The following is a 24,740-nucleotide window of genomic DNA, read 5'->3' as shown; positions in this document are numbered from 1 at the left end:
TCATTGCTAAGGTATAATGTGGGAAAGGGCAGAAGGTGACAGACAGAAGCCAAGCTACAAAGGGCTTTCCCTGCTGGACAGCTTTAGCTTTCCTCAGAGGTGAGGGAGATCCATGAAAGGAACGTGTGGTGGTCAGATGTATTTTTAGACATATGTAGAGAAAGAATTGGGGGAAAGGCTCAATCATGAGGAGTGGGTGCTGCTGCATGCAACAGTGGACTCAGCATATAGGGATCTGTTTGCTCACATGCCAAGGAATCTGGTGATGGCAGGTACTGACTGGCTTAGATACTCAGCTCCCCTCTGTTTTTGCTTGGCCATGCTTTTGTCCTCATTGTTGTACCTCACAGAGAGAAGATGGCTGGCCAAGCTCAAAACATCACCTCCGTGTTTAAGGTAGCAAGAATGGGAAAAGATACAACTATTCCCTTTAATCACCAACACAAAACCTTTCCAGAAACCCCCAGACTTTGATGAGATGTCTGGAAGTTAGATCAGGACTATACCAAATGGCCACCGTTGGCGGCAAGAGAGACTGAGAAAGTAATAATCTTACTTCTATAGTGATGGGGGCCAGGGAGAAGGAGGTTGGAAGTAAGGGTTCAAGAAGTGAACCTATCATTTCTGCCACAAAAGCTAGCAGGTGAGAGTTGGTGAGGACCTGAGACAGGCCAACGGTAATCGAGAAAGGGCAAATATTGTTGCCATGGACTAAAATGGAAAACTCAGAAATACTGAGTATTGAATCTAGTTATGCTAGATGAAGGCTTAGGTATTGTCTCGGGGAGATGTTCAGCAGGGAGCTGGATGTTAGCTCTAAACTTAAGTGAAGGCTCAGGCCTGGGGATATATTTGAGAGTCATTAGAATATAGGTGGGAAGCTGGGCCATCAGAGGAGTCAAGTTACTCCAGGACAGCATGACATGAGAAGAGCAGTAGGCCATGGTCCTGCCATATATTTAGACATTGAAAGCAGAGCATGAGAAATTCACAGGAGATACTACAACAAAATGGCTGGAAAAGTCAAGGGAGTAGAGAATTTCTAGAAATGAGTGGTCAGTAGGATCAGAAACAAAAAGGCCCAGTAAGATAAAAACTAACAGCTACCTCTAGGATTTGGTAATATGATTTTGCTGTTGGTCTTTCCCTGAGCAGTTCAGTGATGGGGTTGGGAAGATTATTTCTGCAATGGAAAGAAGGAGGCAGGAAGTATAAATTCCTTTCCAGTAGAGTTTTTGAAAGTAAGAGAAATAAAACTAAGGCAACAAATAAGCAGGGAAATTTGTTTTTTATTTTTATGGGTAAGACTGGGCAGAGGGGATTTAGAGGCAGAGGGGAAAAGGCCAACAGGGAGGGAAGGGTTGAAGTTACAGGAGACTGTATCACTATAAGGGTGAAAGGCTTAGTCATGATTGGCTTCCACCAATCTTAGGGCATCTGCCAGGGCTGAGGAAGCAACCCATCATTCCCGGGCTTATTGCACCCTTTACCTGAACAATATGGGGTTTCTAAAACCAAAAAAAAAAAAAAAAAAAAGAGGGGACAGCTGTTGGGAGAGGTTCCAACAGAATCTGCCACACCAACCCTCTCTCTGCTTAAAAATGTCACAGCAGAATTGCATCTGCAGTGATTCATATCAAAAGCTTGAACAGTCTTTTCATATTGCACATTTTAATTTAATACTTTCTCACTTCATGGTTCTCCTTAGGCCTAACCTACTTTCAATTAAGCCTGAGTCTGTGAAGACATACTAACTTGTTCAAGTCTATTTTCTCTACGTGCTAGCACACACACCCTGGAATTTAATGGATAGTAAAATTATGCAAAGAATCACTGTGTGCAACAAGAACTGGGACATTTTCTGCCAAGCCCACCTCCAATACAAACATGTACACACACCCATTGGTGCTATATATAGAACTTGCTCTTAAATACCAACATCCATTTGCCACACTGTGGAGCAAATGTGTTTCCATTCTCATGATTAAAATAACAGGAAGTATCATCATTCTTGAAGTCTTGGTATTTATAACAAAAATATAACCACAAAAAATATGTAACTGTGGAGACTCTTGCTAAGGTCTATTGGAAAGGCATCTGGTAGCATCCTTGGCTTGATGAAAAGCCCTGTATCTAAATAATCTTACTTCTCAAGCAATGCTCTGATGTACCTGAGGATCCAATCCAAGAAGGGTAAAAACTGCTACAGACGTCCTCTACAGCCTCCTGCCTGAAAGGGGCCTCTGCCTCTTCTGCCAGTCCGGCAGGTCATGGAAATTCTACTCTTGCAAAGAGAGCTGTGGATACAAGCAAAGTATTTCTTCAGTATTTACTTTGACTGGTGAAAGCCACGGCAGATTTTTTTCTTTTTCCCCAAGACACAAAACGACATTTTAAAGGAGAAACCACTCTTGGTGCCATAGAGTCTTTTAAAAATAATATCAGAATAAAAGCTCAAAGGCATGTCCTCTTAAGCACAGCTGTCCAAAGCCTCCTATTTCAGGGAGAATTCAGCCACTTTATGCAGACAGGAAAACAAGACTGTTCGTTTTAGCGTCTTCTCTATTGGAACTATTTCTTTGTACTCAGATTGCATCAGATTCAAAACTAGTGACATCCTCTTATGCTCTGTTTCCCCAACCAGATCATGAGCTCTTTAAGGTCAGGGGCCACATTTTGTACTCCTTTATTTCTTGCAGAGTTGTGTTTGTCATGGTATACTTTCAGGAAATTGTTGTTGAATGGATGAATGAATGAAAGAATGACAAAAATGGGAGAGCAGTGGTAGGTGAGTTGCTAGGCAGCCTGGTAAAGAGGATTACAAGAGTCAGGTCAGATTAGCAGGAAAGGTGGTGTAGGGGAAAGAATGTTGCGTTCTGAGCCAGCAGACATGGGTCCTAGTCCCAGGCTGGCTTGCTTGTCTTCACTCATTCAACAAACATTTCTTACACTTTGAATGAGCCAGGCAGGCATTGTGGCAGACAGTGAAGAAGGCAAATCCCTGCCCTCCAGGTGTGGTGGTGGTGGTGGTGGTGGTGGTAAGGGAAGCTTGTGGAGATCAGGATTATGGGAGAGATGTGTGATAGGAGATATGATCACGGCAAGCACAGGGCACATGGAAGCAAGGAGAAAGGGCTTCTAAATCAGACTGTGGATTCCAGGAAAGCTTCGTCCACCTGAAAGGAAAAGACAGAGGCGCAAAATATAACAAAACGTTTACTCGAGCCAAAGTAAGGACAGTTGCCCGGAAGACTTAGACCCAAGTAACCCTGGATATGAGCTTCATGCTGCCTTTATTACAAGCAGGTTTTTTACAGGCAGAAAAGGGGGACAGGGAGTAGGCCGATATGAAATTGTTTGTAAGGAATTCACATTGGTTTACAGAAATAACATTGCTCACTGATTGGCTATGCACTGTTAAGCTATAGGCTATGAGTGATAGTGTCCAGTGTGACATTATTAGGTTAATGTATAGCTACTTGTGGCAATAGCAAGCAGTTTCAAGGATGAATACATAGCTCAAAAGGGGGCAGTAGTGTTACTGGAAAGGGTTCCTGATCCAGACCCTAAGAGAGGGCTCCTGGATCTGGTGCAAGAAAGAATTTGGAGTGAGTCTACAAAGTAAAGTGAAAGTGACTTTATTAGATAAGTAAAGAAACAGAAGAATAGGCAGAGTAGTGGCATGGGCTGCTTGACTGATTATAGTTATGGTTATTTATTGATTGTAAGCTAAATGGGATGGATTATTAATGAGATTTTTGCAAAAGATGTGGGGAATTCTTTTCTTTTCCCAGATTCCTGAAGGAGGAGGGTTTTGATTCAAGCCTTAAAGATGAGAAGGTGTTGGCTTGAAATTGACCAAGAAATCTCACTGTAGGTAAAAGGACTTACCTGTGAGGATGTTGTATTTGAGAATTAAAGTCTCAGCTTCAGGTGAGACTTCAGGGTGGCTGTGACGGGAGATAAATTTAGAGACATAGACTAGAGCTACTTTCCAAAGAGCCTTGCTGCAATATAATTTAGTGGTTAGGAGTGGAGGTTTAGAGATCAGACAGAATTGGGTTCAAATCTCAGCTCTGGTACTTATCAGCCATGTGATAATAACTGATTTTTTAAAAATCCCATCTAAGCTTTAGTTTCCTTAACACAACGACTACCTGTTACCAGATGTCTATTGCTGCATAACAAATTATCCCAAAACGTAATAGCTTAAAGCAACACACAGCTCTTCAGCTTCTGAAGCTGAAGCTATAATTCTCAGTTTTGGTTGGTCTGGAATCCCACCAAAACTATAATTATAATCTAACCAAAACTATAATTCTCAGTTCTGGTGGGTCTGGAATCTGCACCTGGCTTAGCTGGGTCCTCTGCTTCAGGGTCTCTTGCAAAGCTGCAATCAAATGTCAGCCAGTGCTGAGATACCATCTCAAGACCCAACTGGGGAAGGATCCATTTCCAAGCTCACTGACATGGTTGTTGGCAGAATTCAGTTCCTTGCTGACTGTTGGCCAGAGGCTGCCGTCCTCAGTTCCTTGCTATGTGGGCCTCCCTGACATAACAGCTTGCTTCATCAAAATCAATGAGAGAGAAAGTCAGCTAACAAGGGAGAAGCCACAATCTTATTTAGCCTTCTTCTCATCACTCTTGCCACACTATGTTTGTTAGAAGTCACAAGGCCAGTCCACACTCCCGGGGCAGGGATTATACAGGGGAATGAACACCAGGAAATGGGGATCATTGGAGACCATCTCAGTGTCTGCTTGTCCCAAAGCTTGTAGCTTAGTACCACTAAATAAATGTTAGTTATTATTATTATGCTGAATCGAGAGATAAAGTAAAACTACAGAGGGCCAGTAGTTTTATATCAGGGAGTAACCTCAGATGATGTTGGGCAAGTCATCTGTCTTTGAACCTTCATTTCATCCTCAGTAAAATAAAAATACCTGACCCCAGAAAGAATGAGAAAATATATGTGCAAGCATAAATATATTTTTGGAACATCAAATATACAACTCTCCACTCTGAGGAAGCAAACTGCTTTGGGCCAGTTGTCCATTTTGTGTCTGCTCTATGAGTCTCACAGTCTGATGTCTTCACGTTTCTTAGCCTTTGGTCCAGTGGGCCCATAGGAATAAACACCTACAAAGAGCAGTGTGTCTTTGGAGAGTCCTTTAAGGCATTTCCAAGGATTTGCTTTTTGGTTTTTTTCTTTCTTTCGTTCTTTTTAAATATCTTTGCTTTTAAGGACTCCATGGGGGGCCTGGGAGAGAAAACAGACTATCTGGGAAATTTTAAGCTCTTGATAATAAAAATGGTAATAAAATCTCCTCCGGCTCCTGAGGCTTCGCAGAGGGGATGTTTATGGTGGATGGGGTTCCCCTTCTCCTGCGCAGCTGGTTTCGAGGTTGTGCGGTTTCCAGTACTGCGGAGCAGCTCAGGTTACCGCCTCCGTGGCCGCGGGGGAGGGCATCTCCGACGGCGGCCGCAGCAATGGGCAAGAGATCAGGGTCTTCCCATCCCCGCGACTCGCCCCTTTCTGCCTGGTAACCAAACGGCATGCCTCATCCTTCTCCCCAAATGGAACGGATCACACACAGTCGTGTTTCATGGTCTTTTCTGCTGCGGTTTTCCCGGGGGAAGGTATTTCCAGAGGGTGGCCAAGTCTTTCCCAGCGGCCGGCCTTCGGGAGGGGGACAGAACTTAGGAGTCAGCCCTCTGCCTTCGTACAAAGGCTCGCTTCTCCTCAGGGCGTCTCTGGGTGGAGCGAAGCGGCCGAGGGGACCACGACAATGTCCTTTTGCTTCTCGGACCGATGGCCGGGCCTCCAGAGCCAGGAGCGCCCGGGACCCCAGGGCAGGGAGCAAAGCTCATATCGCAACCCCGCCACCCGCCCGCGCCCTGCCAGCCTGTTGGGGCCACAGCGCGCAGGCCAGCAGCCGCACTCGCCGCCGCGGGGTCCCCTTTGCGCTGAGCTCATCTCCTGCAACGCCGCTGCCCCAGACCTTGCGGGCCATTTGGTCCCGGGGGTGGGGCTCGTCGGGGCCGCTGGGCAGCCCGGATGAGAGGATGACCCGGGAGCTCCCTGGGGGCGGAGTGGAAGGAGCAGCTCCAGGCAGCCCTGGCCATGAGCTTTTACCCCGCCAGCCCCGCTGCTCCCGCGGCCGCTGCCTTAGAAAACTTAACGAGAACCAGATGTGGTGGCCACTGCCGAACTTTCTCAGAGCCGGTGATTGGTCCCCAGCCGAGGACCTCAGCCAATTAGCTTGCTGGGTGGGCCTAGAGTCCCGCCCCGCCCAGGCGCCCGTGGAGATCCAGGTTCGAGGCTGGCGCGGCGCGGAGAGTGGGCTGGAGGCCGGGGCGGGACGCGCTGTGTAGCGGGGAAGCGCACGGCCGAGCGAGCATGGAGGAGGACCGGGTGGCCGGGCGGCCGGCGCTGTCGTCGTTACCAGTGCTACTGCTGCTGCCGTTGCTAATGTCGCGGTCCGCGGCGCTGCACCCAGACGAGCTCTTCCCACACGGGGAGTCGTGGGGGGACCAGCTCCTGCAGGAAGGCGACGACGAAAGCTCAGCCGTGGTGAAGCTGGCGAATCCCCTGCACTTCTACGAAGCCCGATTCAGCAACCTCTACGTAAGTTCAGCCCCCTCCTGGCACTTTTCCCGCAGCTTCTTCCCTGGGGTCAGTCTCACGGAAACCCTGCCTCCAGAGGGGAGGAAACAGACCCCACGCCCGGAGCCCCCCAGCACTCTTGCGGTGGGACCCGGCCAGAGAGCGATGCAGCTGCCTGCCCCGCTGCTGTAGGGGAGCAAGAATGACCTGGAGGAGAGAGCAAGAATTGTTCGCAGCCACGTACGCGTCCCAGGCAGAAAAGGTGGCGTTGCTAGGGCGGCCAGCGGGCTTTGCAGTTAGGACCGCGAGACGGCTGTGCCCGTCTGCGGAGCTGGGGTGTTCCCTCCTCAGATCTGGAGGCTTCCTCTCCGGGCACATGGGGCTCCGGGGTTGTGAGAGGAGCGAGAAGGCTGTGCCCGTCTGCGGAGCTGGGGTGTTCCCTCCTCAGATCTGGAGGCTTCCTCTCCGGGCACATGGGGCTCCGGGGTTGTGAGAGGAGCGAGAAGATACGTGAACGAGTTTTAGGGCCCCTGGACCTACTGCACCGCGGAGCTGGGACAGTCGCAAAAGTTGCGCTTGTTTCCCTGAATCCAGACTCCCTAGCCGGTGCGGAAGGAGAGGCTTTTTGCCTAAGTCAGTTCCCTTCCCTCCCTGCGCGAAAGGGTAGCGTCCTTGGGCTTGAGCGACCGTCACCTTTTTGTCCCTCTCCTCTCCCAGGTGGGCACCAACGGCATCATCTCCACTCAGGACTTCCCCAGGGAAACACAGTATGTGGACTATGATTTCCCCACCGACTTCCCTGCCATCGCCCCTTTTCTGGCCGACATCGACACGAGCCACGGCAGAGGCCGAGTCCTGTACCGAGAGGACACTTCCCCCGCAGTGCTGGGCCTGGCCGCCCGCTATGTGCGCGCTGGCTTCCCGCGCTCTGCGCGCTTTACCCCCACCCACGCCTTCCTGGCCACCTGGAAGCAGGTGGGCGCTTACGAGGAGGTCAAGCGCGGGGCGCTGCCCTCGGGAGAGGTAAGTGACCAGGGATATTTGACTGCTGAGGAAATTGAAGGATGGGCTTGAATTCTGGGGCAGCAACCCAGGGACTGGCTCGGAGTTGTTTCTGAGCCAACTCTTGCGCTGAACCTGACGTTGGAGGCAGCAGGGCTGGAGTGGCTTGGAAGTGAGGAAAGATATTGTCTCTAGGCATCTTCTGAGGCCCTGGCAGGTGGTCACTCCATTGAGGAAAAAAATGCCTACCAGATATGAGAGCGGGAGTGCAGATGTGGGAGCCCCTTTGAACATAAGGCAATTTACTGTTTGGTTGCTTATTTTTAGAACCATCTCTAAGTATACAAGTATTTCTAATTATATGTTCATTGAAGGGGAAAAATCAGAAAATACAGATAATTTTAAAACAGAAAACAACCACTTATTTTCCCACCACTGATAAACATTTTTCTGCGTACATTTTCAGAGTTTTTTCTTCTGCATATCTTTATTGCTGTCTATTAACAATGATGAGTTTACACTGCACATACTGTTTTATAACTTGCTTTTTTCACAGAATAGTGTATTGTAAATATGTTTCAATGTCAATAAATGTATTTCTACATCATTTAGAATGATGCATACTACTGTATCCTGCTATTATCCTGTATAATACAGTGGGTTTACCACAGTATACTCAACCAGTATTGGGCCATTAAGGCTTTTTCTGGTTTTTCATTATTATAAATAATAGCGTGAATCACTTTTTAAAAAGCTAAATCTTTGCACATGTTCTTAGTTGACATTCCAGGAAGTGCAACTGGTAGGTCAGAGAGGATGCACTTTTGGTAAAGTTCTTGATAACTTCTGCCTAATTTCCTTCCAGGTACCAGTTCACATGTTTCTTAGTTTATAGGAGTCTGCTGTCAATGTGCTTTACAGTCTCTACCTGCAGAAAGTAAAAAAACCCAGGCTCCTGGTCTTTAGTCTTGTCATCAACATTTGAAGTCCTCCAAATGGATATGAGTGGGGCCAGGGTGGCTTGGTAAACGGTGAACTGCCTCATTCCTGAAGAAAGTAAGGGCTTCCTTCTATGGAATTAGATCTGAATCTAAAATGCCATACTCTAAGGGCTGAAACCATATAATTCATCTCAATTTTAACTTACAGAAATGCTTCTTCACTATAGAAGGAGGGTACATGCCCCCTGTAAGAGGTGAGGTTGCTTGCCCATGTCGCTGATCTCTATCTTGTAAGGATGCTGTGACATATATCTTTTGTATGAGGACTCTTTATTTTTTAATTTTTGAGGGTACATAGTAGGTGTATATATTTTTGGGGTACATGGGATGCTTTGATACAGGCATGCAATATGTAATAATCACATCTTGGAGAATGGGGTATCCATCCCCCTAAGCATTTATCCTTTGTACTACACACAATCTAATTACACTCTTAGTTATTTAAAAATGTACAATTAAGTTATTATTGACTATAATAACCTGTTATCACAGGTTATAGTTACCCTGTTGTGCTATCAAATGGTAGGTCTTATTCATTCCTTCTATTTTTTTTTTTTTTTTGGTACCCGTTAACTGTCTCCAACTTCCCCTGACCCCTACTGCCCTTCCCAGCCTCTGGTAACCATCCTGTTACTCTCTATGTTGCATAAGGACTCTTTAAATGCAAGGTTTTTGGAATTAAAACTTTTGTCTGGTCCTTTTCTGGGGTGGGGGAGGTTTAGGGTAGAAGAGATTTGTAAATTCCATCTCTCTTTTACTTTTCTAATTAAAATCCACCTGCAGACATTACCGTGTGCTAGTTGGCTTCAGAATGTTTCATTAAGAAAGGAGGATTCTGTTTGGATAGGGGATGTTCTTTCCATTACCCACATTGAAGGTTCTTCCAATATTTTAAAGAGCTCTGGGACTTGAGTTCTTGTTTTAATAGTTCTTTGGAGATAGACTTTGGCAAACAGTAATCTAATTTGCTTGAAGGACTGAGTTCTATATGGTGTTCTTAAATTTTGACTTACTAACTTGATATTGCAAAGTTACTGGAAACTGGAAGATTCAAAGCAATGGCGTCTTTGCCATTAAAAACAATTGCAGTTGGTGCCCTTTTTCTCCATGGATATTCCTGTCGGGTGTGACCAGATGTTGCACCTGATATTGCAGGAATGTCAAGGTGTAATTGTATCTGAAAAAAAATGTGAACAAATAGTGTTTGTCAATTCAGTTAATCTGAGATTTCTTGAACCCTCATAGGTAGTTCACAGAGCAAAAAAGTTATGGTGTAGACCTTTGAAATACTTATTAATGGGAGACGTAGAGGACTAATGTTTAGCTGTGCTTTTTGTGGGGAAAGAGGAGTGTTTTGTTTTTGTCATTTTAGGGATGGGGTTAGAGACAGCCAAGTTATATAGATCTCTGTAGTGTGGGGAATGTTTTGTTTATCTGGAATTTAAGTCAGGTTGAAAGGGCTAAAAAGAATGGATATTGAGAATGAGGTAGCAAGAGAGATTGTTCTGGGCTAGAACATGACCCGGGAGAAGGTTGAGAGAGCAACCTATTAGCAAAGGGGCCAGAGAAATGGATGAAGGAGTCACAGGCAGTAACATAAGACAGATGAGTGGAAGGTTGCCCGCTATGGTTGAATATTTGTCCCCTCTGAAAATCATGTTGAAACTTAATCCTCAATGTGACAGTATTGAGACGTGGGGCCTTTGAAAGGTGACTGGGTCATGAGGGCTCTGCCCTCATGAATGGATTAATTTATTCATTCATGGATTACTGGATTATCATGGAGTGGGACTGGTTGCTTTATAAGAAGAGGAATTGAGACCTGAGCTAGCACATTAGCACACTCAGCTTTGTTGCCATGTGATACTGTAAGTAACCTGGCACTCTGCAGTCACCACTAGCCAGAAGGCCCTCACCAGATGTGACCTCTCAACTTTGGACTTCTCAGCCTCCATAATTGTAAGAAATAAATTCCTTTTCTTTGTAAATTACCCAATTTCAAATATTTTTGTTGCCCAATGGAGGCCTCCATGTGGGTGGGGACTGAGACATGTTGACTTGGTTCAAAGGTTGATAGTCATTGATGGAGGTGGTTGGATTTCACAGAGAAAATGAGAGGTAAAAGTAGGACTTGATTGTAGCTTTTTGACTTCTGGAGACAAGGTTTAGAAGAGGGGTGGTCTACAGCCTATCCAAGAGGGTTCAGCCTGAGTCTGAGATATCACTATGAAGATGAAGAGAATAGAGACATATATGGAAATTGGTTAATGCTGAACCATATATGGAAATTAGAAATGCTGACGTTTTGCTGAAGAGTATCAGGAAGGATATAGTATTAGGGATGTGATAGCACTCAGCATTTGTCTTTGAATTTTTGGCAGGATCTGTAGGATTTAGTGCAGTAAAATAAATGGGGGACAGTCCTGCATGTGACAGTGTCCTACAGGCAGTGGGAGATGAAGAACTACACTAAGGAATGGAGGTTAGTGTTCACAGCAAACACTGGAGGCCAGACCCAATGATCCTACGGCTCTAGAGGACATGTGGTCCTGAGGAAGATGACAAAGAGAACTTTGTGACCCCTATAAGAGTCACCCTAATTCTTCATTTTCATTTTCATTTTGATAAGCCTCTATAGGCAAGCCCCTTGAAGAAAAGGATGTCACTATTCTGATTTTTGGCCAGATAGCTGCAGTTAATTAAATGAATTGCAAAAATTAGAAACTCTTAGAGGGATGTATGTTGCATGCATCAGCCTGGCTCTGATGAGTGTCACTTCAACATTGATTGGGATGTCCTATACCTGGGAGGGAGAGTCAGGCTCTGGTTTCTGCAGAGGGCTCTGGCTTTTCTCTCTTTCTGATAACAGGGCCTGCAGCCACTCACCCTGATCCTCTCTGTGCTGCTCCTCTCCCCGTGGAGGCCCCTCTCTCCTCTCTGGGATCCTGGGGGAGCTGGGAACCAGTGACTCGTTTGTCGGATTTGGCAGCCCATCTGAGGGCTTCTCTTTGGAGACAGAGCCTGTGCGGCTCTTGCAAAGGCTTGTATCTAGGAATGTGAGGACCTTTCCTGTTTGGAAGCCAGTCAAGGAGTTTTTTGAGAGGGGAAGCCCTTCAAGACTTCATGAAGTGGGCTCTTTAGCAATTAGATGTAGAATTTTGTAGAACTGACTGAGAACTTTACAAGTGATCATTTAGTGTGTGGGTGGCTTTTAAACAGCCAAACTCTTTTGGCGTGTACTTTGGGATCATAAATTCTACTTAAAAGGAAGTTGTTTCCTTCTTCTGATATTTGCCTATTTTGGTGGAGACAAAGAAATTAAATACTTGCCTACCCATAATGAGTGCTCATCTCAAGGACAGTATATAGAAGATGTTGAATAAATTTTAATTGAAATGAATTTGTTGGCTGGTTGGCGGAATGCATGAATAAAATAAAGTGCTAAATGCCCAGAGTTCACAGCAAAAAGTCAGACTCTCCTCTTCACAGCTCTGTTTACTACTCTCTTCCCCCCTTCCCCATCCCCTTCAATTCTTCACAGTCTCTACAACCTCCTTATCTTATGGAATTTCTCTAAATTTAGAACCAGGATTCTCTCCTATCTCACATTTATTATGGCAGATCAATGCCAGGAGCTTTGAAAGCTTAGCTTTTTGAAATGGGGTTTTTTCTCCTTCCTCTAGTACTTTCCTTTCCCTAGTTGATTTTTCTTTATTCTGACTAATGTACAACTCTGAAGTTATTGAGTCCACATTAGTTGATTATGTAGACTATCTTATGGATAGACATGAGGCAGAACAGCCTTTGTTTATATTTGGCAGTAGTTGTGGCTTCCTAGCATTGAGAAGCTCTAAAAATGTTTCTTGCTTTTTGTTTTTGGAAAAGTCAAGCTTTGCTGATGAACAATCAACAACTGGAACAATAACAAATAAACTAGGCACCTGTTACTTTGTGAATTGAATGAATGAAAGAAGCAAAGCAAGATGTTGTTTTTTCTGGGTTAGAGAACTAAAAGAACTGCTGATTGTATTTTATTTTCCCTTGAAAAGTGTGTTACATCTACATTTCTTTAAGGATAAAGGTTTTAGCAAACCTTTGAGGTTTGCTAAATTTGAGGTTTTAGCAAAACCTCAAAACCCTACTTTGAAATTAAACATTGAAAGGAAAAATTAACATTAGAAAAGAGCTAGAACAACTGTGGGAGTAGACTTAGAACAAAGGGAAGAGCCCATTCCTTCCTTGCTGTTTCCTTCAGTGAAATGTGATGTTCTTCTCTGTGCCCGAGTTTGTCAAGCAGAATGGAGAGGTAATGATACTTACCAGTAAATAATATTTCTAAGAGTCACATTATTTATGAAGTAAATTGTGTTTTAAAAATACCTTCCGAGTTCCTTACTAAATTGTAAAAGTAGTGTGATTTAGTGAGAGAGAGACAGTTTCAGAGGCCTAAACATAACAGCTTGTTGAGAATCAAGCACTGTTAACAGATCTTTAGGAGGAGCGGTCGCTGAATGAAGGTAAAGGCAAAAATCTCATCTTGTTGAAAATATGAGGGTAAACAAAATGTTAAGGAGTGATCCTATAAGGACCTGGGTGTTGAATTGGCAGCTGATTCAGGCTCTTGGTCCCTCTCTGGTCTGTGTTGGCTCCTGCAGTGTTTATAACATTCACTGGCTGCCTCTGTGACACCTCCCAACCTCCACCCTGAGGTCCTGGACACACACCCCAGCTCTGTGGCCTCTACCACCTTCTCCAGTGACTGTCCTACCATTCCAGCCATGGCTGTTTCCCAGTCCTACACTGTGAGACTCTCCTGGGCAAAGTCTGTCTTTTGCTCCTTCACATCCTCAGCATCAAGCATAACGTCTGGTGCTTAAGTAGACACTTGGCTGTTTGAATTAGTGTATGAATGAATACATGAATGGTGTTTACAAACATATAAACAACTAACCAAGCATAATGAGGTGAATGCTCACTAGAGATGCCCATAAAGGTGTTACAGAGGTTCAGAGAACAGAAATTATTCTATAGGGAATCACAAACACCTCTGAGTGGCAGCATTTGAAGGTTAGGAGGCTTTCTAGGCACAGGGAACCACGAACAAAGTGTAGAAGCATCCAAGGACATGGTACAAATGGGGACTATTAAATAGTCTGACAAAGATGCAGTGGAACTGAGCCTGGGAGGGACGTATGCAGCCAGGTTACAACTCACCTTGAATGGCATGTTGAGGAGGGGTTAGGGTGTCCTAGGGTGTGGGCTCTAGAGCTGGCTGGCCCACCACCACATACTTGCCACCTGACCTGAGGAAGACCTGTTAGCCCCTGTGTCTTTTTCTCATCTGTGAAATGAGGATAACCCTGATGCTCATATGAAAGGGTAGATGGAAGAGGAAAGAGAGTGAGGCTGTGAGACAGTAAGGAGGCCTTTTGACCAACTAGTGCCTAACACAGTGCCTGCCCATAGTGGTCATTTAATAAATGGATGAATGAATGAATGAATGATGCAAATGAGAGATGCTGAGTGCCTAGGGTTATAAACTAGGGCAGTGACTGCAGGATGGACAAGTTAATTTTGCTGATTGCTCTTAGCTCTGAAAGAGTTTAGATGAGAGAAGTTTGAAACCTTACAAAGTATATATTTTTTAACCTGTGTTTTACCAATGCGTATTTCAACTATTAATCTAAATTGACAAATGGTATTTGCAATAATAAATAATATTGCTTATGAAATTATATTGTTAACTTGAAGAGGAAATTTTAAACAACGTTATGTTTAAAAACAATTTGGAGGAATCCTGAAAAAGGGGAAAATTCTTTGCACTTTATGATGCTTTGCTTGCATTCTGTTTCTTTCTTCTTTTGTTTTTTACAGGATGTTTCTCTCTCTCTCTCTTTTTTTTCCTCACAGCTGAACACTTTCCAGGCAGTTTTGGCATCTGACGGGTCTGATAGCTACGCCCTCTTTCTTTATCCTGCCAACGGCCTGCAGTTCCTTGGAACCCGCCCCAAAGAGTCTTACAATGTCCAGCTTCAGCTTCCAGCTCGGGTGGGCTTCTGCCGAGGGGAGGCTGATGATCTGAAGTCAGAAGGACCATATTTCAGCTTGACTAGCACTGAACAGTCTGTGAAAAATCTCTATCAGTAAGTAACATTGAGCTGAAGCCCTTTCCTATTTGAATATAAGGACTTTTAGGAAGTACCTGAACACAAGTGACCATAGGACCATTAAATAATATATTGGTGGCTTCTCAGTAAGGCATCAAGTCAAAACCAAGTAACTAGATTAAACCCTGGAAGGATCAAGTTCACCAAAACATAAAAGGTCCTTTATTTTGCCTGCTCTATTGGGTATAGATACTGGAAACAGAACAGTATGTGTGTATGTTTGTAGAGCCACTGAGGCTTGCTATGAAAAACATTGCTCTTGGAACCACATAAAAATATCCAGTCATAAACTGTCCAATTTGAGGTTTTCCAGATTAATCATTTCACAGGAGGAAACATTGTGATTTAGTCTTTTGGACAGATACTGTTAATCATTAAATTGAGTAATGTAATTTGCAGGAAAAATAACTAAGATTTATAGATTTCCAGAAGTCTGAGGATGTCTCTCTGGCTTCATTACCTAAAGTGAATTGAACCCATTCCTTAGACTCATCAGTATCTGCTCATAATGGGCATTTAATAAATAGATGGATGAATGAATGAATGATTCGGAGGGCTTACTTAGCTAGTGCAAGAATAAGCTCTTCTGCATTTTGCCAGTACAGATAGTGCCAGTAGGATATTTATTGACTTCAGGGTTTTATGGGGGACGTGTGAGGGGGGGTAGGGGTGCCCTTGCTTTTGTTTGTTTCCTGAATACAGAAGCCAGACAGAATACATTGGTCACTTCCTGGCCTCCTTTAACTGCTTCTTGGCTTCATTAAATCAATCCTGGGTAGGTGTAGAAACACTTTACACTTTTAGCATGCCATCTACTCTGCTCGGCTACCAGAAAGAGACCACTATAGCCAGGTTTGCTTACTCAGAGCTGACATTTATTGAAAACTTACTATTTGCCAAGCATCATGCTAAACACTTTCCAGATGTTATCTTAATTAAAACTCACAAGAATTGTAGGTTAGTACTACTATTTTCCCAATTTTACAGAGGAGCTTAGGGAAGTTAAATAAATTGCCTATGATCTCAAAGTTAAGTGGCAAAGCCAAAATCCAAAATCAAGTCTCGAGCACTGAACTACTTATTTTATCTTATGCTGAGTCCTTGTTTCCTTTCCCATCCTTATGATCCACATTGGGCATCTTTAGGGCTCCATCTAGGCTGCCGCTTAGTCTGGACTCTGGAGCAAACTCAGTTTCTTACTCTCCCTCCTCTGGTTCCACCCTCCTCTTCTACTTGGGAGCTCATAGATTTATTATTCCATAGATTTAGTATTACAGAGAGGTCACAATGGCCAAGCACATGGAATACAAAGATTTCTAAGACACTGGTCCTGCACATCACAGCTTGTACCCTATTAGGGTTGATAGACAAATAGATCAACAATTACAGAGCCCTGAGTAAGTGCTGGCATCTACACAGGAGACAGGAGACAGTGGGGCCAAAAGACCTGTGGGAAAAAGCAGTTGTGTTCCCTGAGCAGAGCCATAAAGGTCTCTTAGAACTAACACCCACAGTCACGTGTGACACACAAACACACAGACAGCATTTCCACTTACCCCCTTTCATGCCTTCCCTCATTTTTATCTTTGATACTTCCCAGAAATCTCTGAATTGCTTGGCGAAAGCAGAGTAAGATATGGGGCCAAATGACTCACATATTTTTCTTTAGTGTAATCCATGCTTAATACAAATAATAAAGTACAAGCAATGTAGAATAATGTGAAATAAAAGTAAAAGTTACCCATGATCACTACTTCAAGTGATAACAAGTGTTAATGGTCCTTCTGGAATTTAGGTATATACAAAACTTTTAAAACCAAAATGGTTCTTTTGGTATATAAGTGGTGTTTTCACATTAATCACTTCGTATAGGGGTCTTTTAGTCAGACGTCTGTCTATACCACCATTTTAAAGCTACAAAACGTTATGTCATATGTGTATAAAGACAGCTTATTAATGAACATTTCATGTATTTCTGATTTTTCTTGTTATAAATATCATTGCAGTAAACAGCATAATAAACATTGCTCGCATTCTCATTTCTCCCTAAAATAAATTCTTAAAAGTGGAATTGCTGAGAAAGGGTATATGATTTAGAAGTTGTACATTTCAGATTGTCAAAGTTACTGGTCTTTTCCTTTCTGATTTTGGATCTTGGTGTTATTCTTAGGAAGAACTTCTGTACATCAAATTTATAGAAATGTCCTTCAATATAATCTTCTGTTTTACTTTTCATTATTTAAATTTTCAAAAATATACAGAAAAGTGGAGAGAATAACTAAATGAACACCCAAATGCCCATCACCTAGATTTATACATTGTAAACATTTTGCCATATTCATTTTTTTGTTTGTTTACATTTTTTTTCTTTTTTTTTTTTTGAGATGGAGTTTCGCTCTTGTCACCCAGGCTGGAGTGTAGTGGTGTGATCTTGTGCTCATTGCAACCTCCGCCCCCTGGGTTCAAGCAATTCTCCTGCCTCAGCCTCCCAGTAGCTGGGATTACAGGTGCCCACCACCACACCCGGCTAATTTTTGTATTTTTAGTAGAGACTGGGTTTCATCATGTTGGCCAGGCTGGTCTAAAACTCCTGACCTCAGGTGATCCACCTGCCTCAGCCTCCCAAAGTGCAGGGATTACGGGTGTAAGCCACCACACCCAGCCTGTTTAAATGTTTTAAAGTAAGTCACAAACATCATGCCAGTTCATTGCTAAATGCCTTAGTATGCATCTCTCAAGGGTAAAGTTAGGCTGGGCAAGGTGGTTCTAATCCCAGCGCTTTGGGAGGCCAAGGTGGGAGGATTGCTTGAGCTCAGGCATTCAAGGCCAGCCTGGGCAACATAGCGAGACCTAATCTCTACTAAAAATTTAAAAAATTAGCTGGGCATGGTGGTGTGCACCCGTAGACCCAGCTACTTGGGAGGCTGAAGTGGGAGGATCACTTGAGCCCAGGGGGTTGAGGCTACAGTGAGCCATGATCACACCACTATGCTCCAGCCTGGGTGACAGAGGGAGACCCTACCTCTAAATAAATAAGTAATTAAGAGTAAAGTTATTTTCCTAGTCAATTGTTTTCTTCCTCAAATTTGTCTCACAACTGTGAGCTCAAAGGTCATAAATTATATAGTTCATAATGTTTGTCATACTCTTCCTCTGCAAATTTAAATATGAATTCACACGTGTATATTTTGAAATCATACTTTTCTATCTTCTGGAAGACAAGACAGTAGTTAATAAGTATTTATGATGTTTAGGGCCAGTGATAGGCATTTTATTTATTTTTTTGAGATGGAGTCTCATTCTGTCATCTAGGCTGGAGTGCAGTGGCATGACCTTGGTTCACTGCAACCTCTGCCTCCTGGGTTCAAGCTTTTCTTCTGCCTTAGCCTCCCGAGTAGCTGGGATTACAGGCACACACCATCACATCTGGCTATGTTTTTTGTATTTCTAGTAGAGATGGGGTTTCACCATGTTGGCCAGGCTGGTCTTGAACTCCTAACCTCAGGTGATCCGCCCACTTTGATTTCCCAAAGTGCTGGGATTTCAGGCATGAACCACCGTACCTGGTCAGTGCGAGGCATTTTAATGTGATTTTCTCACTTAATTCTCCTAACAACCCAGGGAGGAAGGCATTGTCATCCCATTTTGTAACCCAATTTTCCTTTCTAGAAATAAATTAAGTTCTTTCTATTACTAAGCTTTCCAAATGACCTTGGATTTTAAAATAAACTCAAATTGGTTACTTTTCCATTATGCATAATGACAAAACCCAGGATAGTGATTTATATATCATTAGAAGGTTATTTTATTTAGCTTTTATTGGCCATAATCTGTATTTTTCCACTGTTTGAAGATTTTATAGTTTCTGTTTCTAACTTCAAGAAGAAATTTCATAGTTGCACCACCTCTAATGTGATAATAAACTCAATATCCTCAGAACTTCAGGATTTTCTCTTATTTGCTTGCCAATAAACACCAACATTAATTCTTATGAACTTAACAAGTATGTATAGCATATTGCACACAAAATCAGTTTTTCTTTCTATGCTTCTTTCCCTAAATTTACCACAACAGTAACCACAGCATATACATATACGTACACGCATACACACACACAAACACACACACAAGAGAAAGACATTTTCAAATTGTACTGAAAAATATTGTTACTATAGAAATCCACATGAACATGATGAGTACCCACCCACATGAAGGAAGATCTTTTGTTCTTATACAATTCAGTGAAGTTTTTATTATCTTATTAGGCATTGACTCTTATTCCTCATTGACTGACTTTTGAGGAAATTCCATTGCTTGGGAGAATGTGAGCATAGTGTTTTGTACAAATATCTGAGGAGCATACAAACTGGCATATTCAACCTAGCCAGACTCTTGTTCACTCAAGTTTTCCCATATTTTTAGAAATCATACGTAGTTGTTCTCTTTAGGGTATATCATCGACTCTAAAATAATGGGTTATTGGGATATTTGGAAACTCAATGGAGTTCATGTTCTTTTCTCATGGAGAAAACGAGAGAGCTGTTTCCAGAAGTCTTTAAAAGACCTCTAAGCTACTTTGTTATTTGCTCCTTAACTTTTTCAGTGCAAAAACAAATTTTTTAGGTTTTGGCATTTGTATTTATTTGAATTTTTTTACATTGACTCACCATTCTTTGTGGATTAGGGAATTGATCAGTTCAAGTGAATAAACAATGAAATGTCTTTAATATTCTGTAGAGTAATGATAATTCAGATGCTTATTGACTGCAGTGTGTGGTATGGTTTTCTGTCATAATATAACATAGATGTGTAGAGCATGGGTGTGTAGAGCATGGGCTTTGGTGTTAACTGAATTCGGATCCAATTGTTTGTTATGTGACCTTCAGAAGATTAGTTAGCCTTTTAAAGCCTATTTTCTCCTCTATAAAATTGAATATGATCACCTCTAACTTGCAGATTGTATTGAAGAATGTGAAACACTTGGCACAGGAAAGGGGCATCACCAACTCCTGAAAGTATGTAGTAGTCATTTGGATGTCAGTATTTGGTAGAGTTTTAAGCATATATTTTTTAAATGTGTTATGTTTCCAGACAAGTAGAGGAAGGATGAAACATTCCTACATTCCTTGTTTATTTTCAAATAGCCAGATTTTAGATAAACCATTTGGATTGTGGAGCAGATTGATAATTTGATGATCTGGTTCTGTGGCATACAGCTTTGAAACATAATGTTAAATAAAAGGTAGTTCACATCAAAAGTCCAGTATGATCCCTTTAGTTACCATGTAAGTCTGCTTTTATTTGGTTTTACATACCAGTGAAAACTGAACCTGATTTTAATAGCCTTTCAGGTTTTTTGTTTTTTTGAGACAGGGTCTCACTCTTCCACACAGGCTGGGGTGCAGTGGTTGCAACCAAAGCCCACTGTAACCTGGAACTGCTGGGCTCAAGTGACCCTCCTGCCTCAGCCTACTGAGTAGCTGGAAGCACAGGTGTGTGGCACCCACACAGGTGTGTGGCACCTGGCTAATTTTTTTTAGAAAAGTGTTTTGTAGAGGCAGGGTCTCACTATGTTGCCTAGACTGGTCTCAATCTCCTGGGCTTAAGTCATCCTCCTGCTTTGGCCTTGCAAAGTGCTGGGATTATAAGTGTGAGCCACCATGCCCAGCTGTCTTTCTGTTTTAAAATAAGTTGTTCGCCTTCTAGGAAGGTGGGTGAATGGACACTTTTGTTACATTTGTTACAATGACTGTTTCCTTTTTATTTAGACTAAGCAACCTGGGGATCCCTGGAGTGTGGGCTTTCCATATCGGCAGCACTTCCCTGTTGGACAATGTCAGGCCAGCTGCAGTTGGAGACCTTTCCGCTGCCCACTCTTCTGTTCCCCTGGGACGTTCCTTCAGCCATGCTACAGCCCTGGAAAGTGACTATAATGAGGACAATTTGGATTACTACGATGTGAATGAGGAGGAAGCTGAATACCTTCCGGGTGAACTAGAGGAGGCATTGAATGGCCACAGCAGCATTGATGTTTCCTTCCAGTCCAAAGTGGATACAAAGCCTTTAGAGGGTAGGATCTCCCCTCCAGATTCTGATCTGTCCTTCCCCTTGCATCCAACACCTACTTATTGGCCATTCTATCCTGAAACAGAATCTTCCACCTTGGATCCTCACACCAAAGAAGGAACATCTTTGGGAGAGGTAGAAGGCCCAAATTTAAAAGGCCAAGTTGAGCCCTGGGACGAGAGAGGGACCAGAAGCCCAGCTCCACCAGAGGTAGACAGAGATTCACTGGCTCCTTCCTGGGAAACCCCACCACCTTATCCCGAAAACGGAAGCATCCAGCCCTACCCAGATGGAGGACCAGTGCCTTCGGAAATGGATGTTCCCCCAGCTCATCCTGAAGAAGAAATTGTTCTTCGAAATTACCCTGCTTCAGGTCACACTACACCCCTAAGTCAAGGGACGTATGAGGTGGGACTGGAAGACAACATAGGTTCCAACACCGAGGGTGAGTGCATTAGAAAACTGGGTGCTGAGGTTTCATCTTAACCATGCTGGTTTTGCATAGAGTTGTGATTTTTCTCTTAAGTGGGTAGGTGAAAAGTTTAGCAAAAAGAAGATTGGATCTAATTTTTAATCCATGTGTTTCAAGAGATAGAGTAAATTTCCTTTGCCAAATAAATCTTGGCAGGCAGATTCTGTTTGGAATCTCTTGATCATTAATAATGTTTTTTTAAAAATATGGGCCTCATGAAGTGAGTGGCGGAAAACTGGGTTTGTTACGCCAGCTACGCTCTCAAGTGTAATGAACTATTTCAGTTTGAAAGTTCAGCAAAGGTAAAACATTTTGCGGCTTCATACACATTCCAGCGATGGACGGGTTTGTGCTTTTTAAAATGGTGAGTTGTGCTGGCTCAGGTGAACATGCCAGATTCATACTCTGTTGTGGGACAAGCCTAGCGCTTCCCTTGGTTGGGGAGATATGCTTGTGATGTGTGGGAGAGGAGAAGACACAGGGAAAGAAAATGACTAAACACCTGTGTCTGTTGTCATTTCTGGTTCATGGCTATGCAGCTGTGGCATGAACCTCCCTGGAGCCTTGTCCTCATTTCAGGACTCACTGATCGGACCGAGAGGCGAGGAGGGAGATGCCGGAAGCAGGCGGTGGTTAATTATCACAGACACGGGGCCTATGTCAGTCTTCTAGTCCTCGTTGAGACTTGTCATGCCAGCTGTTTCTTCCCCATCAGGCATGGAAAGATGTGAATGGGAAACTGACTCCAGATTGTTTGTTCCAGGGACTGCTCATCGGACCTCTGATAGGAAGAAAGAGGTCAGAGGTGACTGCTTTGTTCTGAATCTCCATGTTTTTCCACCTTTTCTGTTTCCTGTCACTGTTGTGGCAGAAACATGGCTGACCTAGCAGAGAGGGCCTTCTGGGTTCTGCTCTGGTATTATCTGCAGGATATTGCATGGAGAGGTACTAATTTCAGGAGGGAAGAAAATATTTTCTGACTAATATGGCATTGTGTAAGGATTCGAGGGAGTACATTGGTGTCGGCTTCGAGTTTGAATCCTGGCTGCCAAGCTTGCTGGGTGACCTGAAGTAACTTATGTAACCCATAAGCCTCTGTTCTCAGGAATTACTTGGGAAGATTCAATGAGACAGCGTATGTGAAGTTCTTGGCTTCGTGTCTGCACTCACTGGTTCTTAATAAATAGTGGCTGCTGTTACTAATTTTAGAAGATTTAAAACAGTGGGAATGGGGTGGAGGATGGGTAGAGAATGAAGAATGTGCTTATTAAAGAGTGTCGCATTAATTTGTGCCTAAGGGACCACGTTTCCATGAAGTTGAAGATATAAATTTTATTGGAAGTCTTTAGAACCTTCAGATCCTTCTGAGAATCTCCAGAATTTGCAGTATGAGTTTCCTCTAAATACATTTTAAGGCCAAGTATCAAAGATTTTCACAAAGGGATTTGAGGTAAAGATGCATTCCTGAATGGCCTTCTCATTTGTGGGTTGTGATTTCCTTCCCTGGGAAGAGCGTGGGAATATTAAAAAGCAGATCTATGGAGTCATGTATTAAAGGGTTAAGAAGGGACTGCACACCCTGCTTGGGACTCTGAGAGCTCGAGATCACTGGAGTAAAGTGCAGGAGGCTTCAGGAACCAGCCATAGAGTAGAACAGAGGCACAGCTATAACCCTTGTGGGGCGTGAACTATGATATTCATCAGCTGCTGGATGCAGTCTACTATAGACATCTTGGTAATGGCAAAAAACACCTGTGAAAAAGCTGGTTAATACACATTTTGGGGGAAGAAATCTAGAAGTTTTTGAAACTTAGACAAAAAAAATCCAGTTTTTGTTTTAAAAGAATTTAGGGGGATGTGTGAAGTATAGGAGCATGCAATTGTTAAATACTTTTGAGGTGGTGCGGTGACCGTTTCTTTCACATAAAACATTGGAGGCTCAGAGGTCTATCTGGTAAGTGTGGGCCTCCTCTGGGAAGCTGTAGGGTGGGAGTGGCAGAGACATAGAACATTGCCTGGTACTAAGTACCCAGACATGTGGCATCTGCCTGGCTTTTTCTGCTGATGGAATAGAAAGCACATGGTTTTGGTGCTGGGTGGACTTGACCTTGACTCCCAGCTCTGCCATGTGGTTTGGGGCATGACGTATAGTCTGTTTGACCCTTGGCTCTCCTCAGCTGTAAAACAGAATTAATGAAGACCTCATCATGTACTTGCGAGAACTGAAATTGAGCTTGGGAAGCACCCTGCCCAATACATTTTAGTTTCCCTTTGAAGCTTCAGGGTAGTCATCTTGCTAAACCAAGAAATCAAGATTTAGTTAAAGGCCCAGAAAATATCACTCCTTTTTGCATTTTTTTCCCCTTAGGGACTCATTTTACAGACCTTTCTTTTTGTTCAGAAATTTAGATTTTCAGATCATATCTACACCAGGCAGGAATGTCCCAGCCACACTGGAGCTCTGTCTTCCTAGGCCACAGAACAGTAGTAGATGGATGTGCAAGCAGGCTTTCTTTGAGGAGTCTTGTTTCCAGGGAGCTCTGGTAGTTTTGTTGCCAAGCCAAAAAGTTACCCAAGCACCTGCCATGTACCTGTCTCTGACTCGGTGCTAGTGGAAGTTTTGGCTGGCATTTGCTAAGTGCAGCCTGCTGCTCTAAAGTGAGAACTTGGCATTAGATTGCATTATCACGGTTAGTCCTCAGAATTGCCCTGTGGGGAGTTCGAGACCAGCCTGGGCAACATAGGGAGACCTTGTCTCTATAAACAATTTTAAAAATTAGCCAGGTGTGGTGGTGCTCACCTGTGGTCCTAGCTACTCAGGAGGCTGAGGTGGGAGGATCACTTGAGCCCAAGAGTTCCAGGCTACAGTGAGCCATGATTGTACCACTGCATAGCCTGAGCAACAGAGAGAAATATTGTCTGAAAAAAAAAGTTGTCCTGTAGGGTTGGTACTATCATCCTTCCCATTTGAGATGGAAACTGAGCTTGGAAATACTTAGCGACTTGTCTAGCAAGGGCAAAGACTGCCACAAAGTCATGAAGAAATTAGAGAAAGCTGTAGGGTGACACAGAGTCAAAGGCACTGTCCAGGAGTGTCACTGCTGTTGGGGAAGTCTTTGTGAGGAAGAAGGGGCTTGAGCCAGGCCTGGGGTCAGAGTCTGAGAGGGAGAATGTGTGAAAACATTATGAACAGAGAAGTGACAAGAGCGGAGGTGCAGAGGTGGGAATGAGGAGGGAGGAAGGGAGGGAGAGAGACAGAGACAAAGGTTGATTAAGGCAGTGGGGTGAGAGAGTTGCCAGTGAGGGCTTCAGCTGCCTGGGACCATGGGACTGCCTGTGTTGTGAGTAGAAAGGAATGAAGTTTACCGATAGGGGTCTTAGTTATTCTTAAGCCTGCTGAGGCAGTGCTATATGCAGCTTAATTT

The 24,740-nt window shown here is 43.5% G+C and overlaps 1 protein-coding gene across 1 annotated transcript in view; it reads left to right on the top strand.

The window, feature by feature from the left end:
* Positions 1-5,413: 5,413 nt before the first annotated feature.
* The window catches only part of NID2 (nidogen 2), a 70,615-nt gene continuing 51,288 nt past the window's right edge, over positions 5,414-24,740 (top strand). Inside the window, exons 1-5 of the mRNA XM_054447696.2 lie at positions 5,414-6,628; positions 7,325-7,630; positions 14,521-14,753; positions 20,546-20,847; positions 20,929-21,288. Of these exons, the coding sequence (XP_054303671.1) occupies positions 6,401-6,628; positions 7,325-7,630; positions 14,521-14,753; positions 20,546-20,847; positions 20,929-21,288 (1,429 nt within the window). The 5' untranslated portion in view covers positions 5,414-6,400. The remainder of the gene's footprint in view (positions 6,629-7,324; positions 7,631-14,520; positions 14,754-20,545; positions 20,848-20,928; positions 21,289-24,740) is intronic.

This window comes from Pongo pygmaeus, chromosome 15, assembly GCF_028885625.2.
Source record: "Pongo pygmaeus isolate AG05252 chromosome 15, NHGRI_mPonPyg2-v2.0_pri, whole genome shotgun sequence".
Classification (NCBI taxonomy): domain Eukaryota; kingdom Metazoa; phylum Chordata; class Mammalia; order Primates; family Hominidae; genus Pongo; species Pongo pygmaeus.
This window is presented reverse-complemented; position numbering and strand designations above follow the sequence as displayed.